At 40.7% G+C, this 21,165-nt stretch overlaps 1 protein-coding gene across 2 annotated transcripts in view; it reads left to right on the plus strand.

Annotated features, from left to right (window-relative positions):
- The first annotated feature begins 15,397 nt into the window (after positions 1-15,397).
- Positions 15,398-21,165, plus strand: part of kitlga (kit ligand a) — a 28,755-nt gene continuing 22,987 nt past the window's right edge. For both annotated transcript variants that reach the window (XM_083893956.1, XM_083893957.1), the window contains exon 1: positions 15,398-15,500. In XM_083893956.1, the coding sequence (XP_083750082.1) occupies positions 15,486-15,500 (15 nt within the window). In that variant the 5' untranslated portion in view covers positions 15,398-15,485. The remainder of the gene's footprint in view (positions 15,501-21,165) is intronic.

Raw genomic sequence — 21,165 nt, forward strand, 5'->3', positions numbered from 1 at the left:
CTGAACAGTTTTTACTTCAGAGCGATAATCACACTGAACGATAAACTAAAGAACCTCCCAACACGAGTCAATACAGCACCGAATACGTGTTTTATTTGAGTTTTTTTTGTACTGAGTGTTATTGTGCGATATATTGTTATTTGTACCTTACAAGTTTTGAGTTTTGAGTTTTCTGACAACTCAACTCAACTTTATTTATAGAGCGCTTTAGGCAGCTAAATGGCACATAAAACATAGGAAACAAAATAAAAACATTAAAACAATTAAAAATATATATATTAAAACAATAAAAAACGTTTTTTAAAACTATGTTATTTTCTAGTGCACCGTGTGTCTTATATTACTATGTTCTTAATAATCCAGATTGAATAAATTGAAAATGTGATCATTATCAATTGAGTTATAAAAGTCATTGCATTATGAACACAACAGAGCACTGTATAATAAGGGTCAACCATGTCTAGACTAAAAAAAAAAAAAAACTTTTCTAAATACAATTTAAATCCTATGTAAAGTCATGTGCATTTAATGTCTTTGTGGTTTTTTTCGCTGCAGAAAGCTCTTGCTTGTCAGTTGCTATAGAAACCAAGTGCTTCTATATGTCCCCACTCAGATTGACCTTAAACAGGCAATGTTATTCTTTTTTTTAATTTTAACCTCTGAAGTAACAGCAGCCAACAATTTTGTGCATAATTAATGTCACTGCAAAACATGTTAACCAAATCTCTGAAGAAAACAGCACCTTAACTGGAGCCAACAATATCGCTTTAATCACTTACCACCATGAATCAATTTGATTGTGTCTCTTCCAGCTCTCCTGGCACAAGACCAGACAGGTAAAATTCACTGTGAAATGAGCGAGGGTTGGGCTGGGTAATAATTCACTAACAACAAATGTCGCAGTATAAGTAAGCCAAATGTTTATACATTGTGCAACCAAGCTTGTAAAACACATAATGGCTTTTAAATGTTTTACCTCAGATTGGGGGAAATGTTTTTTAAAGTATTTGTAAAGCTGTTCACGCTTATTTATTTATTTGGACTAACATATATCAGTCATTGTATTTAGTTACAGGAAGTGTTAAAATAGTGTTGCAGTTGTGCTACCATAATGTGCTTTTGTTTTCCTGTAACTTGCAGGTTTTTTTTTGTTTTCTGTAAAAAGAAAAATAATGGGATACAACTTTGAATGGTAACAGAAAGATAAAACAATGAGTGCATAATGTCCATGGACCAGGGAAATATCTTGATCATCAATAACATTTAATTAACATCTCATTATCATTTACTTAAAAAATGCAGTGAATGGAGGAATGGGTATTTGTGATCAGGACTGATGTCACTAAAATTGGAGGTGAATGTGTGTTTTATAGCAGTGCTAGTAGTGGTCGGGAAGCTAAGGTAAAATAAGATGTACTCTTTCTGATTCCCCATAGGAGGACATTCACAGGGCCTCGGAGCACTGAGGGCGGATTGGGAAGGGATTTTTTGCATTTTTGTTGGATGTTTGCTGGTCAGTTTTGCTGGTAATCCATCAAGCAAAATGCCTAATTAGCAAAATTGCTCTCCAAGTGTGGCTCAGCCTGTTAGCATTATCGGTGTTGTACCTTTCCTGCTAAGCAGGTCTCACCTAACAACCGCAGACAAGAGACCAGCTCATCTGTGGACATTATTTGTGAGTGAGAACTCTTTTGGTATGCAGTTGATTATCCCTCACCACCTTCTTCCCTTCCAAGTGTGTTGGACAACCTATAGGCTTCAGTTAGCATCAACATTCAAAAGTTCTTATACCATTGAGAAGCCTGTTTATTTCCTCTTGGTGCCACATTTGTAAGGAAAACTGATTTGAGTATGTGGGTTGTGCCTATAATAAACTTATTAAAACTTCTCTGCCAATGCCAAACATAATTCTACTACTGACTCGTTTGGTGTCATTTATTTATTGGATTTGATGATTGAAGTCTGTAGAAATTATTGGCAATTTAACAATTTATTCATTTAACAAACAGGGGCCTCAGTAGCATGTGGACGAAACCACACACAGCCACAGCAGCCTGGCAATTCCTCTTCATGCTGGTAATCCAATTCTTCAACCAGCATTTGTCTCAAATCAGCCACTGCGGTCGTGTCGCTCACTCTGTCACAAACAGCACGCCAACCCACGCTGATCCCACAAGTGGTGAATTAGGGTTGAGGTCAGGATTGCAGGCGAGGCCATTCCATCCTAATCAAGTCATCTTGGAGGATACAGTTCGGTCCCAAACTGTGGAGATATGGGGTTGCCACTGTTTGCAGAATCTCTGACGCTCCACACCATCACACTGCCTCAAGATAGCGTTCACTGCGTCTTCTCCAGACTTTGACCCTATGATCCAACTACCGCAGACTCATCGCTGCACATAGCGTTCCTCCACAAGTTCAGGTTAGGTTCCATTGTCTTTACCTGGGCTAGCAGAAGCTCAAAACAGGATTCAATAGCTTGAATAAGCTGTTGTGCCATGGGCTTGAGTCTTTCATGGGCGCAACCCACATACTCAACTCCGCTGCTTAACCAACAAATGCATTTTCCGTACAAATGTGGCACCATTTAAAAGAAAACCATGTGGGGGGTTCATGAAATAAACATGTCACTTTCAAATTTGAAACACTTCCCAAATCTTAATGTTCCCATAAAGTGACTGAGAAATAATTTTAGTTTTACACAGTACTTAAAGTGTAACTACCAATGGTCTTGCATCCAGGCTTGATCCTGTCCCGACAGGGATTTGACTTTTAATGCTTCAGGCTCACACTGTTCCATTTTTGTACTGTTTTACTGCGCTAGGTTACAAAAAATCACTGGCATTCACCTTCAAATATTACGACCACATGTCATCAAACAACCTGTCGTCACAGTCAATCTTATTTACTACTGATGGCATTAAACACACCTTCAGGAGGCAAATGATAGGTTTAAAACGTCTGAGCTTCTGCCAAAGTGTAGGGCACAACTGAGCAACCTATTTATTTTCCAAAACATGTTTTTCTTGCCAATAAAATATAAAGTACTACTGAAAGTTGTGGTGGCATTAAGTGGAAAGTGATTAAGGATACAGGGATGTACAGCACAATAAAGTACATTGGCTCAGGTTTGGAGTAAACTGCGACCTGATCAGTTCAGAATTTCACAATAAAGTTTCATGACAGGTGTGCCAAGGAGTGTCTTCTGGAACAGATTGTTGACGGGCAACTTTTAATCATACAATTTCAAATGATGAGACTTATCAAACTCAATAGAGATAACTCAAATGTGGAATCAAAGGTCCCTCAATTTTAACTAATGTATTATTAGAAATTTTAACTCATCATTTTAACTTCTCTTTTGTTCATTGTCATTGTAAATTGGTTAGTGTTAGGATTAGGGTTAGGATCAGGGTTAGGGTTAGGGTAAGGGTTCGGGTTAATTGCTGATTTTCTCGATAGATTGTTGGTTTGGTGAGTCAGCACTTTACAAATCCAAACTACCTTTGGATACTCTCAATAATGTGATGGCTGTTGAGGATCCTTTTAAGCACTCCATGATGAGGGCACAGCAGGGAATTTCTACGGGTTGGTACCGAGTGGAGGTGTGATCACACTGACCCTCCTTTGTTTCAATACAACTACACCACACAAAAATCAGAAACAAAGATATCTGGTATTTGATCAAGTCATTGCAAAGAATGACATGCAATAAGATGTCACGTACACATGCTTTATGAAACAGGATTGGCTTTGTGAGAGGGTGAACTGCAAAATGTTTGACTCATGACTGGAAAAACTGAGACAAAGGTTCACTTAATTAAAAAAAAAAAAAAAATTAAGCATCCCTGCATGAAAGAGAAATAAAGTATGACAACTGAACAAAACAGCGTCTGTCTGACAGTGCAGTTTATTGTACTTCACGAGTGAATACGCCTTTTATCAAATAACTTTTAATCTTGACAATGATCTTTTGAAGGTCAGTCCCTGGCCTTAATTTAAATGTGAGGCCATGGTGTGCGCATGAAGTGATAGCTATTGAGTGCAAATATACTGTACGTCAATCAGGGGACCTCAGTTAACATTTGAATAGATTTTACTGTTAGAGATTGGGTGAAAGCAGCTGATTAGAAGAAGTGCAAACAGGGACAACGCTTTCCCTCGCTTCTGGAGGTCATGACGGTGTTCCCGGGCCATGTAATCCCTCCCTCAGGTGGTGAGTCCTGACATGCACTGGCCTTTCTGTCCAGCTACATCCAGTGATTAGATGTCTCGACAACTTTTTCCTTTTGACTCAAATTGTAGCTTTACATCTAAGGTCCCTTTAGATGTCCAAACTCCTCACTCTTCTTTAAGGCTAATCCCACTTTCCATGTGAACAGACCTTATTTTGCCAATTGTATCCCAGGCTTTTAGTTAAAAACCAAAGCTTATGACCAAAGATAGGAACAGGAATGTAGATTGATAGGTAAATATTGTTTCAATACTACGTACGTATTTACGTATCATTGTGATTATCACAAGCAAAGACCTGCTGCTGCAAGCAGGATGAAGCTGAATGACGTAATTTGCTGGCCGTGTGTCGTTAGGTTAACAACGTGGTTGCCTCACCTGCATTTTCAACTTGCTGTGACCTGATCACGATCACTTTCCTGGGGTGGGTGCAAGTCTATCTCTGCCTGGTACCTGGTGAGTGCCACGACCAGCTTTCTCAGACAGACTTGACCACACTTCTCTTTTCCCCTTGAAAGAGGAACTTTCAACGTGGAAAAACAAGCACTCAACCAATAATGTCGCCAACCGCGTCTCAACCGTCTCCAGCGTCTTTGCTTCTTGGTGTCTTCTCTCACGGCGGACAAAAATGACCTCTAACTCTGCATGCTGCTGCTGCTAAAGGCTGATGCGTCTTATTTTTTTTTTAACAGGGAGTAACCTCTGGAACAAGCAGAATCATGATGTGCAGCGAGAAGAAGGCCACATCAAAAATCAAAGAAGCCCTATGCACCCTTGAACCGATAGGTCACACTCTTGCCGCCTGATCATTTCCCCATGTACAAGCACCTACCTTTCATGTAATTACATCTGAACTAGAAAAAAAAAAAAGAAGAAGAAACCTCAGGGGAAGTCACAAGTGAGGGGTTCCTGTCCACAGAGGAACAGATGTGCAACAGATTTACACGTCCCTCTATTTCCTATACGAGATAGATAGGAGATTCAAGCAAAGCAGTGCATGTACATGAAATTAGAAAACATGATAGATAGTAACAGGAAACTGGAAAACTTCAAACAGCTTATTACCACTGTTGTAATAACTGACCTGTAAAAGGTCCTTGATGAATGAAGTGAAGACAGCTGAGCAGGTGAGCAGTGTTTGTCTCCTGAGGACAGATGTGACAACACTTCCCCAATACATATTGTAATTTACAACAGAATAATGTCTTGTCAGTATATTATACTAAAATAAAATGAAATACCATTAATATTCCATGACAAACTTATTTGTTATTTCATTTAACTCAAAAATACTTTAGCTCAAAACCAATAAAACAAAAATAAAATAAATATTGTCCATCTTAACACATTATTACTATTATATGGTCATTGTTGTATATTACCTTTTGTTGTGCTCTCCATTGTGTCCATATCTGGTTGGTCCTGTTGTATAACTGTCTGGCATTGGCTGCAGCAATAAATTGGATTATTCATTAACCTGTCCAAACAAGCTTTCCTAAAACCATTCTAAGTATTCACAGTCATAAGCACGTCTCTAACTTCCTTCAAGGTATGGAGGTCTAACCAATTGTTACTGCTGCCTTGAGCTTGCAATACTCAACAGCTAACACGGCATCACAATAGGTACAAATGTATTACACGCCTGTTAGAATTAACAACGATTATTCTTAATTTCAAGCTAATCCATTCTCGCGAACAACAGTGGAGCATTTAACCAGACACAGTGGGTCGTGCCTTGGCCAATTAACAGTCTATTTTCAGTTTGGAAGAGTCATTGTGGACCTGAAGTCTCCACCTAACCCTCAGGTGGCCTATTATGGGTTTGCATTGAGGTGGAATTTCAGGACCTATGATGCCCTGAAGGTAGTGTGGGTTATTTTTATGCAGCTAATCCTGTTGCTTGTCCAAGTGACAGTCCTTCTTCCTGCTGACCACACAAAGCAGTTTATCATCGGGTATAAACTACAAACTTTTGATTATACGGCTTTAATCGTTTTAAAGAGTTTCTTGGTAATTAATTATTAAATAGTAGGATCATATTTAGGAGGGCTAATTTGAACTAAAGTTCGTTACTGCAAACTTAAGCGAGATTTATGTTGATAGTTCTAATACAGGTGCTGTTCTTGCCCCCAGGTCGCCGCCTGCTCACCCCTGATGGCCTGGAAACCAGCTTCAGCATGCATGCTCTCTCTGGCATCTGGCATTTAAAGAAAAACACATTTTAGCCTCAAAATAAAAGCTCACTGAATAAGGTTCATACATGTTTGAGTCTACAATATCGTAGTAGAATATTCGCCCACTGTTGTTATACAATATCATAATCCTGAGATAATGTTTTCTGACTGGCAACTTAAGTTTGTTAACCACTTGGGCTGCTGATCTACGGCTGCCTAATTTGTTAAGTTTGTGCCACTTAGGTCACTTAGGTTAATCTGAATCAGTTATATCAAACTGAATCATGTCAATCATCACTGAAGTCATAAAAAGAACACACGCCCTCCATCATACTGATGTAGGCACAAGTGGATCAAAGATTCCTGTGTGCTACAACGTCAAAATCAGTCATTTCAGGACCACGCACAGTGGAAATTACACTACCGTTGAAAAGTTTGGGGTCACCTATACAATTTTTTTGTGTTTTTCCATTAAAACTTGCAAAATGAATCGAAAATATAAAATATAAGATTAGAAATAATGATTTTTATTCAAAATAATCATTTTGCCTTTCGTCAAAGAACCAGCAAAACTGTTTTCAGCTGTGCTAACATCATTGCACAAGGGTTTTCAAGGGTTTACTAATCGTCCAATAGTCTTCTAACGCGATTAGTAAACACAATGTACCATTAGAACACTGGAAATGGGCCTCTATACACCTATGTACATATTCCATTAAAAACCAGACGTTTGCAGCTAGAATAGTCGTTTACCACATTAACAATATATAGAGTGTATTTATGATTCATTTAATGTTATATTCATTGGAAACATTTTCTTCAAAAATAAGGACATTTCTAAGTGACCCCAAACTTTTGAACGGTAGTGTTTATGAAAAAAAGTGGTTGTCATGTTCCTCTTGAAGTCAAATAGGAGGTGAAAATATATTGACATATCCACCAGGGGGAGACTGTGCTGGTTGCAAAAAAAGAAGTGTGCAAAAAACGTGCCCACTTTGGACTTGATTTATAACTTAAGTTAAACTTCTTCAGCAGCACATGATGTGTATTTAGTAAATTATATTGCATTTTAGAAGAAAATAAACCATAAAATATGGCACATATGAGTAGACAACAGTGTAACTGACAGCTGGCCTTTGCCCCTGAGCGGAATACTCTAAGGAAATAGTAAAGCTCCGGCCACCTTGAGAATGAGTCTAATAAAAACCATCTAGCCAGGGGCTATTTGAGGTATAAATGACTTTACAGACATAGTTTACGTTTTTCTAGAGATGCCATGTGTTGAAATGAAAAGATGTCGGTATGTTAAACACACACGTTTCCAAAAAATCTTGTCAGACCTGAATGATTACAGGACTCTTTCAGTATGCTGGACTGTTGTAAAGGAGAGAAGCCTTTAAAGACTCTGTTGCCCTCGGGCAGGTTACAGTGGCTGTGCATTAATTGCCACCTGTTGATGAGGATTACCTGAATGCTTATTAGCCAGATTCTGTAGGACATCAGTGTGCTAAAATAACTCTTCCTGGAACACTTCCTGGGAGCTGCACTCAGTAGTTTTTTTTTTCTTCTTCTGGAGATAAAATAATAATGTAAAGGATTAACATATCATTTAGATGAAAGATTATATAAATACTTGAGGAAGTTCTGCACATTGTGTTCTGTGTGCCTACTCCTTAAATCAGAAAGCAACTTGACTGAGGATCAAGTTTGGCTCTGGGGGTGGATAAAGAGCTTAAACACAAGGTGGATCTCTTGCAGACGTGCAGTGTTGGCAGATATTAGCCCCACCATACTGCAGTCTGAAGAGTCCCAGACCGAGGCTATCAGTGGTGTATGGAGTTTAGCTTGTGGCACTTAAAAAAAAAAAAAAACCTAAAAGTGCAGTCAGCGAGGTCAAATGTGCCCTTTCTATCTCCTTACATTACATCAGGTAAGCATTTATTCATTAACAAACAGCCTAACCGCATAAGCAGAGGACTGCCTCTGCTTGTGGAGACGTGCATCTTGAGTGGATAAAGTGTGGTGGGATACATGCAAACCTTTCTCTGACATTTATTGTCAGAGATCTGAGACCGAGTGACCCAAGACACAGAGCGAATGCCCAAGATCAGCGAGAGTTACCAGAACGCAGAGCTGTTTCACATTTGAGATTCCACTCTGCCTCCCACACTGTCCTCCGTTTATCCTCAATGTGTGCTGCTGTTTAACCCCCACCTGACCTTTTAGGCCCACCTGCACATCTGCTCCCCATCTCTTGTGTTACAGTGCGACTGAGACTATTTTTGACTTTGTAAATTGTATTTATGTTTTGTGGTGGGCAAGAAAAAAGGCATAGTTCAGGTTTCAGGGAAGACCACAAGGGTGGAAGAGGAGACTTTTTTTTCTCATTCTGTGTCTGTCTACATGAGTTTTGTGAAAATAAATAGACATTTATACATGGTTCTCTTGGTCCCTACTTTATTTGCACGTCTTTTTCTAGCATATTGTTCATTATAACACTGTCAGTACAGGTAAAAGGAGCAATCTGGGGTTCAGTGCTTTAACCGAAGACACTTCTACATACGGGATGAATGAATGGACCATCTGGATGGTGGAAAACCTCTCCTACCTTCTCAGCAACCAAAGAGCTTCCCTTCTACAGGTACCTCAACAACTAATTGTAGATCAGCAGAGGTATCAAAGCTCAAAAATCCAGCTTCGGAGAGAGAGAGCTCTTCACAAGAGAAGGGCTGGAAGGGAATCTGCAGTTAAGGTCATAACTTCAGTTAGGAACACTCTTCAACTACACTCTTAGAAATAAGGGTTCTGCTACAAGGGCTGAGGTTCTACCTGGAACCATATGCTTCTGGAAAAACACTTTCCAGAAGAAAGAGTTTCTATCTTGGTGACACTAATGGTTCCAGTAAGAACCATTTGATCCAGAGAACCTTTTAAAACCCCTTCTTGAATAAAGGGTTTTAAAGGGTTCTTGGTGGAACCCTCCAAAGGGGTTCCAGGTGGAACTTTTATAAAAAAGGTTCTACCTGGAGCCAAAAATGTTTCTCTTATGAGGACAAGCCGAAGAACCTTATATGGTTCTACTTAGCACTTTTATTTATAAGAGTGTATTAACTGTGACAAATGGAAACACTCATTCATCAATAAAATCCAGTTAGACTTGATGCTGAGGACTCCACTCTAGATTCTTCTGGAATGGCCGAGCAAAAGAAGCACAAAGCAGGAAACCCTGTATTCCATAGTGAGCCCAAGCAAGACTTTGAATAACAATTTTAAACTTTTGAGGCTAGATTCTGTTGTAGAAAGATGTTGCCAGCTGCAGTGATGTGAGGCAGCAAGAATTGAGTTAGGATGGAGCATTTTTTTTTGGCCACCTTGGTGTGAGAATGGCTCAGATTGGAGTGAGCCTGGTAGACTGTGCGGTCAGGTGTCTGTCAGTCGATCATAGCTGGGGCATATGACGACCATGCCCTGCATGAACTGCTGCAAAGTTGAATTTCTTCAACAGATTTGTCTCACCAAAGTAGATCTACACTCACTCCACCTCCTATGATGTCCCCCCCCCAACCTCCACTTCATACACCTCCATCCCCTCCCTCTCTCCATCTACTGCTTGATAATGATATGTTGGCACACGCCCTCACAGATATACACTCAGATAGCACCTTTATAGCGGATCACCCTGCAGGCAGTCATTTTACCATTCAGACCTATTACCAACATCTGCCCCGGGTGATCCAATCACACGCTGACAGCTCTAATTATAGGTCTGAACACACCCGATGTGTCCTAACTGCATCTTAAGATGATCCAGTCACACAAAAAACGCATTTGGAAGAAGTTGTGTTTGGCCACATTCCTGGGCATGCATAAACACAATATGTCCCGAGGACAGGGCTGCTGTCCTGAGGGCTGAAGTCGTAACACTTTAACGTAACAATTTAAAGTCAAAACTGGTTTTTTTGACTAAGCTCCTCCTGACTCTCTCGCTCTCTCTTCTCTAATTGACTTTGAACATATCTGGACAACCATTTAAACCATCATTTTCAGATTCATTCACAATGGATCTCCAGGTTAATCAGGTCTGACCGGGGCCTTTAAAGTGCTCTCGGCACACAGAGGTTTCACCACAAACAGATGGAGACATCTGAGGAGAATCCCTGGCGTCGCGGAGAACAAAGGTCACGGTGTCTGTGATTCTGCAAACCCCTGCAAAAACCCCTGAGTTGTTCAGTGTGGGATGTGAATGGGAAGGGAGGGGCAAGTCTTGTTAGGTGAGAATTGATTGTGTAACTGATGCCCTATTCATATTTGGACCTAAGCAGGGTTTCAGGATGTTTGCTGTGTTCATGATCTGGAGTTAAAAAATAAAAAACAACCTCAGAAGTCTCTCTGATTAATTTCCTGGGGCTTTAACTCTTGATGTTAGTGAAAGCTTCTGGTCTTGCAGTCATGAAATAACCCGCAGACATCTAGTCTGGTCTTTGTCCTTTTGACAAGGCTGAAAATTAAAAAGTGGCCACAGATTAAAGGAAGAGTCAAAATTATTAGTAGCATGGCTTGGTATACTTCCGTGCACAGTGTCTCTCCCCCCGACGGGCCTTTCAGCTGTGAGCTGCACAAACCAGACGTGTCTGAGGGAGCTGTAGCATCGTTCTCTTCTTCTTTGGTAGGAATGTGTCATGCGTCCTGGTGAAGCGGGTCACTACAGGACCCTGGTGCTTGAGTATACCGGGGTTTTCCGCGAAATGAGAATGAACAATCGGCCGTATTTTTCCCCAGTGATCACACGTCTAAGCCACAGATTCGATGCACTGTCAAAGCCGTTTCAACTGCACGTCAGCCTGCATAAAGAACTGTAAAACTTTTAGGAATCAGCGAAATTACTGCCCCCTTCAAGTGCACAGGAGCAGAAAGCCCCTGCGCACTGAAGCTTGATAATGACTCTTTTGACATTTGACAGGATGCTTGAAAATTTCACCCAAAGGAATGTGGGAACTGTATCCACTAACAAAACCAAAGTTGTACGATTTGAACGCGTCGATGTCGGGGCTGTTCGTCCATTGCTCTAGTGTTTGTCTGGCTCTAATGGCCAAAAATCAATGCATGTGGATACAGTCGACCAGAGTGTGTGCGGAACCTTGCATGTAAGTACTGGAAATCCTGTTTCTTGCAAGTCTGGACTGCTTTCATTGATAAATGTCTGCAGAGATACAGATTTTGCCTGATAAGCACATGATGCAAGTATGATGACTCTATGTTATTGGCAGGTAGGCATTAGTTCTCTGCAAGGATCATATTGTTGTATGTTAAAGTGGACCTAGACCGGAAGTTCCAATTAACGCTGTTTTTAGTGTGTACCTGCGTCATTACCTTTTTTACGAAGCCCTGAAGGTTTAACACAAACAGTTCAGCCACTGCTGAGAACGCTGTGTTGCATTGAACCGCAGAAGAAGAAGAACGTCCGTTGTGGAGGTGTTTCACGAGCGACAGTGTCTTCTGATTCCGGGTCAAAGTCATAAAAGGGACTGCGGCGGGGAGTCGTGAAGAAGCTATTTTTAAATATTGTTAAAACAAAGTTTTGATAATGAGGAGCAGTGCATCCACCGTTCCAGAGGGGGGAGCTGTGCTTCTGAGAGCGGGTGTGCTGAATATGTCACTTCCGGGTACTGGCCAATCACAACACACTCTGTCTTCTGGGCGTGAGAGTTGAGTCTGAAATATCGCGGCTGGGGAACAGCATCAGAAAAGAGGATTTCTATCGGCTCATTTACAGCAACTAGGAGGTTTTTGACCATAAAAACAAGTTAATGTATGAAAGTAGACCTCCATAACTAACATATATGTGCAACACGACCACTCTATGTGAGCTTTAAAGCTGCACAAAAACAGAGATACCTGTATGTGGAGAGTACAGGTGTAGATTTTGATTTAAAAGTGGAATTATTTGTGTGTCTACTAACATTTGGTAGCTTATAGGTACAAAAAGAATCTGCTATGTGCTGCCAGCAAAAGGTCACGGCTCTTCCTCACTACGTCAACATTGTCTCCTTGAAAGACAACATTGCACGGCATTGCGGACAACTAAGAAAAACCATATTCTCCTGGGAGACTGGGCTGGGTAGATGATGTGCAATGTACACTCACCACACGCACACACATGCACAACCCACACTACAGGTGTATTAAAGCCCGGACAAACAGAGTCAGACCACCCCTGAAGTTACACATCAATTAACTTGTACTTAAAATATGCGGTGCAATATTAATCTATATGTACTTTTTCTTTTCTTTTTTTATGTCGGTGCAATAACTCTTAACTGTGTGCAATGATTTTATTGGCTGCAACCGCAAGACCCCATTCCTTTTTTTAAATGTATTTCTTTGTGTTGAGTTGTGATGTTGTTCTTTTACGAGCACTTTCAGGGAAGCTCTCCAACTTTCGTTGAATTCAATGACTAAACAGAAATCACACACACACACACACACACACACACACATACATACTCATCACTCTGAGCCGCTGATGAGCAGGTGGTGACAAGACTACGCTTGAGGTTGATACAGGTTACCTTTCTACAAAACGTTTTGAAAACAAAACCAGTTTACTCAGGTACTCCCGCAGCCAAAAACTGTTCAACAGAGTTTTTTTTTTCTCCCTCAGGCACAGCCAACAGAGTCTGCCTCAATTAAAGGTCAAAAAAAAAAAAAAAAAACTCAAACAGAGACACACAAGTCATTTATTCGATAAAATGCAATGTAATTCAATAATGAAATTACAATATTAACTTTGACTTTTGCCGTTTAAATGGCTCGTCGCAGAAGGGACCACGTGCACCGACTGTCCTAGATGTCCAATTTGATTGTGGTTCTGAACAACATGCTTTCAATTATGAGTGCACTCGCAGTCACTCTCTCACACACAAATGAATGTGTGAATATGACTTTATTACATGTCATTAACCTTGTTCTCCCAGTTTGTGCCTTTCCTTCCTCACCTCTCTCTCTCTGTGTCCTCATTTTGCAGGCTGCAGGATCCCGTTTTAAGGCTATTATTATTATTAATAATATTATCAGTAGCAGTAGTTGTATTATTGTCATTATTATTATGCTTTAATTAAAGTTGACATTTGCTGCTGCTTGTATAAATGACATTGTAGTTCTATAAACACGAGTCAGAACTGTCCTGTCCAAACCTATAACTTGATAAATCTTTGTCCCCCATTTTTCATTTCACCCCAACCAGGCGAGGCAGATGGCCACACATATTTAAGAGGCAAGGTTTCTGCCTTGCTAAGTGCAGCGACTTGAGATAATCTATGTGATTTGGTGCTATACAAATACATTGAATTTCTTTCTTTTGAATGTGACAGATAGATCAAATATTTGGTGCAATTTTAGGAAAACAAAGCAAGGGATACTTTGATTTTGTTTCTATTGCTGTCTGTCGCCGATCGACATCGTCTAGTAGTTAAGGATTTCAAATTTCAAAGGGATTTTGCAACTGAAACACAAGGTTAATGTTTGGGAAACATCAGTCTCATCGTGTAAAAACATGACCTATCTTGCGTATGATTTTTTTTTTGCATTGCTTCACCATTTGTAAATGTTTTCTGGAGATGGTACAGATAAGTGGTGCGCTGAGAAGACTCTGATTGATTAGAGGACACAACGAAGATGGGGGTTAAATGTTTTTCTTACACAGTGCATACATGAGACCTTTGACACCCGTCAAATTTCATTCCCAGACCTACATGAATGCTGTCTCCGGACCTTTGAAAGCAACCTCTGCATGTTTTACTGGCAGAGACAGTCCATTAGCATATGATGTTGAACATCCTCCACAATAATGTTTTTTCTTCATATTTCTAGGTATAGGAAATAGCATTATTATTATTAGTAGTATTATTGTTATATTCCGCATAGGTGTTGAATCTTCTTAAAGTTGCCAGATCAGAATTCAGGCGTTTCCTGCAAGTCGCACGTCATTTTTATGTGATTTTGACAGAGGTGGAAAAAGTACTAATATATTGTACTCAAGTAAAAGTACCAATACTTTGATGAAATATTACTCAAGTAGAAGTAAAAGTAGTTCATTTGAAATGTACTTTAAGTAAAAGTTACTTAGTTACTTTGTGTGGGGTGTGAGGGTAGTAGAGATATGACAAGGTAAGTACAATACTTGAGTCAATACGTACTCAAATAAAATACAAAATCCTGGTTTTAAATTGTACTTAAAAAATACAAAATACACACAAAAAAGTATTCAATACAGTAACTTGAGTAAATATTTAGTTACTTTGATTGGTATTAGATTGCATAATTATTATGTAATGGTTTGTGTCAATAAAAAGTTTCTACATTTATCCTGTAAAACGATCATGATATAAACTACAGTATATGATTGTTTATGTTCTAATCTGAAATGTGTTATATTCTCGATAAACAACCAAATATCCAAAGTCCAAATATTCCCAGTAAAATACACGTGTAAGTCTTTAGTAAATTCTGAATGAACTGTATATTATACATGATAATCATAATGTTTTCATTGTGAAATGATGGTTTAAATAAATAGTCTTAACAGGCTTATAAACCTATAGGCAACAAACTAAGATAGAGCTGTGACTCATGTGTTTACATGGTTAGATTGTAGTAGTAGTGGCGGTGGAAGTGGTGTTGAAGTGAACCTCTGCTTACTACGCCTCGTCAGAGGGCGGCACTTTGACTGCTTTTTACGCATCATTAAAATAAAGGCTTAACTCCCTCCCTCTGTGCGCTGCCCCTCTCCGCTGCCGCGAGCCCTCAGTGTCTGGATTTATGTTGTAGATAGATGGGCTAGATGCCACACGTCATAAGCTCACGGGCTGCAAAGTTAATAGTCTGATTTCTTTTGCCGTTTTGCTTCATTTTAGGTGTTTTTTGTTTTTTTTTCTTGGTTTGGTGTTCCCTCTTCTGCTTGGATACTACTGACTTAGGCATTGGATATGTGCACACAAGATGATGACAGCCCCTTTCCTCCCCGTAGAAGTAAAATAAAATAGGCTTTCGCACTCACTGGATTTACTCCTGTCGTTCCATATGAAGAAGTCAAAAGTAAGTGCCTCGTTTGTGTGTTTGTTTGTTTTTTGTCTTGTTTTGCAAAATAAGTGAAGTTTGCGTAGCCGCGGCGTGACGCAGGGTATGTTCGGAGTCGTGGAGAAGCCTTGTGGATGTGGCACGTTGTGGTTTTTGAAGTCCTCGCGTGTGAGTGGAGAGACAGTGAGAGTGGACTTCGTTTGTAAGTGTGAGTTGGACATCTATTTTTTTCCAGAATGCTCCACCTGTGCGCACGTTGAGCCGCCGCTGCAAGTTTTCCTTATTCCGTTTCAGAGCAGCTTCCCCCGGTCAACACACACGCTTTCCGTGCGCCACTCTCTCTCTGCTGCGTAACTCTTCATTTATTTAACGCCTTCTTCTTCTTCTAGTTGCATTTTGAGTCGTGGATGAACTTGTGCCGAACTCTCTCTGTCAAAGCTGAAACAGTTGTTAACAACTTTCCGCGGGATTAGAATTTGGCTAAAAAACACGTGTATATTCGCCTTTTTTTACGCGCGCGTAATTCCATGTGCTCCAAACTCTCGTGTGTCCACCTGTGCATGGTGACACTCGCCTTTCCGCGTGTAAAAGGAGCTGTTTAATCATAGTGTGTCTTTTTTTCACCTTTGCACACAAACCATCTGTACCGGCGGTCATGGCTCGGGACAGGAAACGCCAGCAGCCGCCTGCTCTGCGCACAGCCCGGCTGCGCTGCACTGCGCGCTTTAATGAATCGCGCCATACGAACCACAGACATTGTGTCCTGTGGCCTGCAACAATCTATCTAAATCTGAGAGGCATAAATCACCGACTCAAGTGTTCTTTGAAGGTTCCTGACTGTTTCCAAACCCTGCATGTGTGTGTGTGTCCATTTGGAGAAAAAAGAGAGATGTTAAAATAATTCTAACATTTGCAATTAAATGTACATAATTGATTACGTGTGTGTGTGTGACACAGAGAGAGAATGAGAAACAATTATTATTCAACAACTTGTGTGTGTGTTTCCAGAAACACGCTCACATGGCATTAACACCCCCCCCCACACACACACACACACACATCCTCACTATGGAATCACCACAGACGTGGTTGTGACAACCTTGGCTTCTGGCCGACAGATTTCCATGTCACCACCACTGAGCAGGAATTTACCCAACATTTCCATGTCATTGACATCACATTGAAGGGCCGAGGTCTGTCAGCTGGGTGTGGTCCCTGTGTGACCCACGAGCAACTCAGGTACAACAATAACTGCAGGAATAATTGGAAATGGAGCGGAGCCTGTGATCACATCATAAGATGAGGCTTTTCCAGGTTATTGTAGCATGTGATGACACAGAAATGTCACACATTTGCTCTGCAGGACTCGTCATTGTGCATCTCGATGCTGTCGGAAATAATGTGGAAAACTGGATTGCATGTAATTTATGCGTGTATGTGTGTTTGTGTGTGTGGGTTTTGTGCATATGTGTGTGTGCATTTGAAGAGGGAGGCTAACTAAATTTAGACAGGTTTAACCCACATTACATCCCACAGGATGTTTAACTGATCATTCTGCTTGGCAACCTAAGCTCTTTTTAATCACTGTGTCGGATAAAGAAGCAAATATATATTTATATTTTTTAAAGTATGGGAGTTATATTAACACAGCTTTGTGTTTGTGTGTCTGTGTGCATCGGGGGAATAAGTCTTTGAAGTTTTCTGGAGGACGGGTTAGGGTATTTTCTGCATCCCAGCCGCATGGTAATCATATTCTGAGCAGAGTTTCCATTTCTGCTTTCTTAATGAAGTTATCCAGTAAGCTGGGCTGCATCGCCTGACTGGATTACCTGACACCTTTCATCTTTCATTTACTGTCTGTGCCACAGCTATCTGTGCTTTCACCTAAATCACATTACATATATATGTATATGTATATATATATATATATATGCAAGGGATCTATCCGTGCTTTTCCATAACAGACATACAGATTTTGTGATTTTCCCATGGATGCACTGCTGCATATTTAGTCCAATTGAGTGAAATCACGGTGCTATTATCTCGGGTGTCGACTCCGGTGATTGATCTTCAAACAGGATTCCTACACACACACACACACACACACACACACACACACACACACGCCCTTGTATGTGCAACAGTTTGTGAGAGGGAGAAAGTGGTAGAGCACGTCTAGAGTATCGCACCTCTTTCTCTCTCTCTCTCTCCGGATCTTGTGACGCCAGTAGGGAGCGCTAGGTTTCTGATGCCTGTGCACAGTGTGTTGGAGGAAGCATCAGCAGCAGCCTGTGAGAAGTTTAGGAAGACATCACATGTGGTGTGTGTGTGTGTGTGTGTGTGTCCCAGCCCATCCCATCCCAACCCAACCCGACCCCTGCCCATGTCCCTCCTGAGGCCGCACACACAGATACGGGCAGGAATGTTTCGCCTTCACTCCACCTCACTGCTCTGCATGGAAGGTAGAATCAAGGGGTTCTTGGTTTGAAAGTTTTCAACCAACTAATCGTGATTTACCGTAGCAGCGGTAAATGAGTTTTCAGGCCAGACAAGCCAGGTGACATTTGAGACATCCTCTCATCAAGAGTGCACTTCCTTGGCCCCAGATCTCTATGGTGATATATGGCTCACACAGGTTATTGACTGGCTGAGCTGTTTGACCGTTTTCCATCCAACGGAAGAGAAAACTTTGAGGCAGGTGAAGTGAATCCGGACCGGGATGATTTAGATGCACACATGGTCTGGGACTCAAACCCGAGGCTGTAAATCCGGCTCACGCTCAGTGAGTTGGCCGCGCCTGTGTTGCTTGCGGCATCTGGCCCCGCCGAGAACGTCTTAAGTCCCCCCCGAGTGCAACACATCCTGATTTTATTGGTGTTTCTCAAAATGTATTTGTTGTTTGAAGTCTTCAAAAAGAGCAACTAAGAGATCATTTATATCCGTCACATTGTCTCTGAAGCTCAGTGGAGGGAGGGGTTGTAGCGTGATCTGTCACTCTGCAGGCGGTAATTACAGCTGAACATATTAATCGTTTTCAAATAGAAATTATAATTAACATAAGCTGTAACATTTGACAGTTTTACAGTATGTTCTATGCCAGAAATTGTAAATAATATCCCCCTTTAAAAATATAGATTAATGGTGTCGTGTGGTAACACTCATTGTGTGAACTGTTGGGTTTCTGCCTTAACTATGTACTATCGCCCTGAGGTAATGTATGTTGTGATTGAATTCATTCACTTTTTTTTAATGTGTTATACATACAAGACAACCCAGAAGTACCACAATATTGAATAGATTACACTGGTTACAAGTTTCAATAGAAGTCATTTAACATTTTTAGTTTCAGGTATTCTTCCCTAGCACAGGACGTCGAATTTGTAAATGAGGTTTCCCATTTAGATGAAAATAGATGACGTGAGTGGACACCAGTGTGATTGACATCGTCTCATGGGCGATGTCTCAACGGCTCACATCTCTCTCCTCTCACTAGAAAAAAAAACATGAAACATTCATATTTTTGCTGTGAGAGTTTTTCATAAAAAACGCAATCCTATTTTGCCATATATTTGTGTTCCTGTGCTGCCAGATTCTTGCCGAAGTTACCTAAGTTTCTCAATGAGACACAAACTGTGAGGCTGCTACTGTGCTGGATATCGAACGCAGACCGAGGATCTGCTGCTGCTGCTGCTTTGAATCAAGTTATTAGCTCATGTAAAAGTGGATCTTCTCGTATTAAAACATCACTTTCACGTGGTTCGGATTCATCCATTTAATACTTCTACATCATCTACCAGCGGGGATTTATGTTACCTCGTCGAGCCAAGCGGCTGAGTCAGTGACTGATGTTCTCTTTGTGTAACCGATATTTTTTGAACCAGTGACTGATGTTTATTTATCAATGCTGCCCATTGGCACATATGAAAATATGACTCATGTTTTAATTATTCACTCAATTACAAACTCGCGCTTGACTCCGTGTCTTTTTCCCCCCCTGAGCCAAACAGGCTGTGTTTAATGAGATCCATCACTGCCACATTACTGTGGTTGCCTGCTAATGTGCTGTTGCTACATTAAATACTTTCCCTCAGTTTGAGTTTGCATTGAAGAGGTCGTCTTCATGGCTGCAAACATGTAGGGAAATGATAAACACATGTTTTTCGGGGTAGGGGGGTGGGGGGGAATGGCGGTTTACACATTTTCTGTCTATAAAACCGTAGGGGAGCCTGTAATTTGGATAATACGCCGACGATAGGTCAACATCTTTGACTCTGACAGAGCGGATTAACAAAGGAAGCATTAGGCATGTGATTACTGCGCGATGATCAATTCGCCGGTTCAAGGTTGTGTGCGTTGACGAGGTTCAGTCACATTGATCTCCTAGGTCACATGGTGTTGGTTTTAGTTAAGCTGTTTTGTTTTTATTCACTGTAGGCTGAGTAGCCTTATTGTTTGAGTCGTAAACAAACTAATTGCGACGTTTAACCCTTTTAAGGTACGCACTGAGAAAAAAGCAAAGGAAAAATTATTTATTTGCATTTTTATTCACTTATGATAACAATAACAACAATCAATATCATTATTATTTTTAAATTAGACCCTACAGTATTTCCGATACAGTCCTCTACCAAACGGTTGAGACGTCTGTTTATAATAGACCTCATTTGCATAATTCATTCACGTACAAAATTCAGAACAAGTCACATTAAGTGCAATTTCTTACCAATATTACTCACTTACAAATAGTTTTTGGTGATCGTGCAAAACAGCAAATGGCCTGTTGTGCTGCTGCAATAATGATTTTGGTCAGGGGTGCAACAACAGTGGTGCCACACCAAACAGTAGAGATGGCTCATTCAGGTCGAGTTCAGCTTGATGCATTTTTCCAATAAGATATAGTCACTTAAAATGTGGTCGACCAAATGGTTGAGTAGCACCTTAAAGGGTTAAGGTCTTGTCTCGAGAGAAGAATAGAAAGTAGCCAGCTGTGATTTAGGCGACGAATCCTGACTTCAAATGAAGAAAATCTTCCAGCCTATTTTTTGCACCGTCCTGCTGTGGATGTGAACATGAGGAGAGGAGAAAGGTCTTTTAAGTTGATTCCTGCAGTGACATCCATCCGTCCACCCGTCATCTACCGCTTTATCCTTCACACGAGGGGGGCCTAAAAGGTGGGGGGTGCACCCCGGACAGGTCGCCAGTTCATCACAGGGTTCACACGTGTCCTGGACGCCTGTGGCCACTTGTGAACAGATCTCATCTCCCCACCCCCATACTACTACACAAATTGTTTCTGTTTGCCAAGAAATGAGGAGTTTTAACCATCTAATGTGAACACACCACATGACACGAGTTGATGAGACAATGCTCCCATAGAGGCCCACACGTGTTTGCCTGGATTTCACCTGCATTTTCAGAAATAAGGTGAAATAGTTCATCCTTGGGCGTCGTAGCAACATGTCTAACATCGCTGTTAACGTTTATCAAACATCTTGTTAGCGTGTTAGCTCACCGTGCTCAAGCTGTTCAGCATTATATTCAATTTACCACAAGTGCAGCTATTCATTCCTTACAAGCTGTAAACATCATACACATACCTGCAAGACACAAACTGCACTATACTGCAACATTATATGAACAAAAAAGGGCTTCTTTTTTTTTTTTACAATCCAGATTAACGTCA

This window comes from Microchirus variegatus (assembly GCF_963457635.1).
Source record: "Microchirus variegatus genome assembly, chromosome: 8".
Taxonomy (NCBI): Eukaryota; Metazoa; Chordata; class Actinopteri; order Pleuronectiformes; family Soleidae; genus Microchirus; species Microchirus variegatus.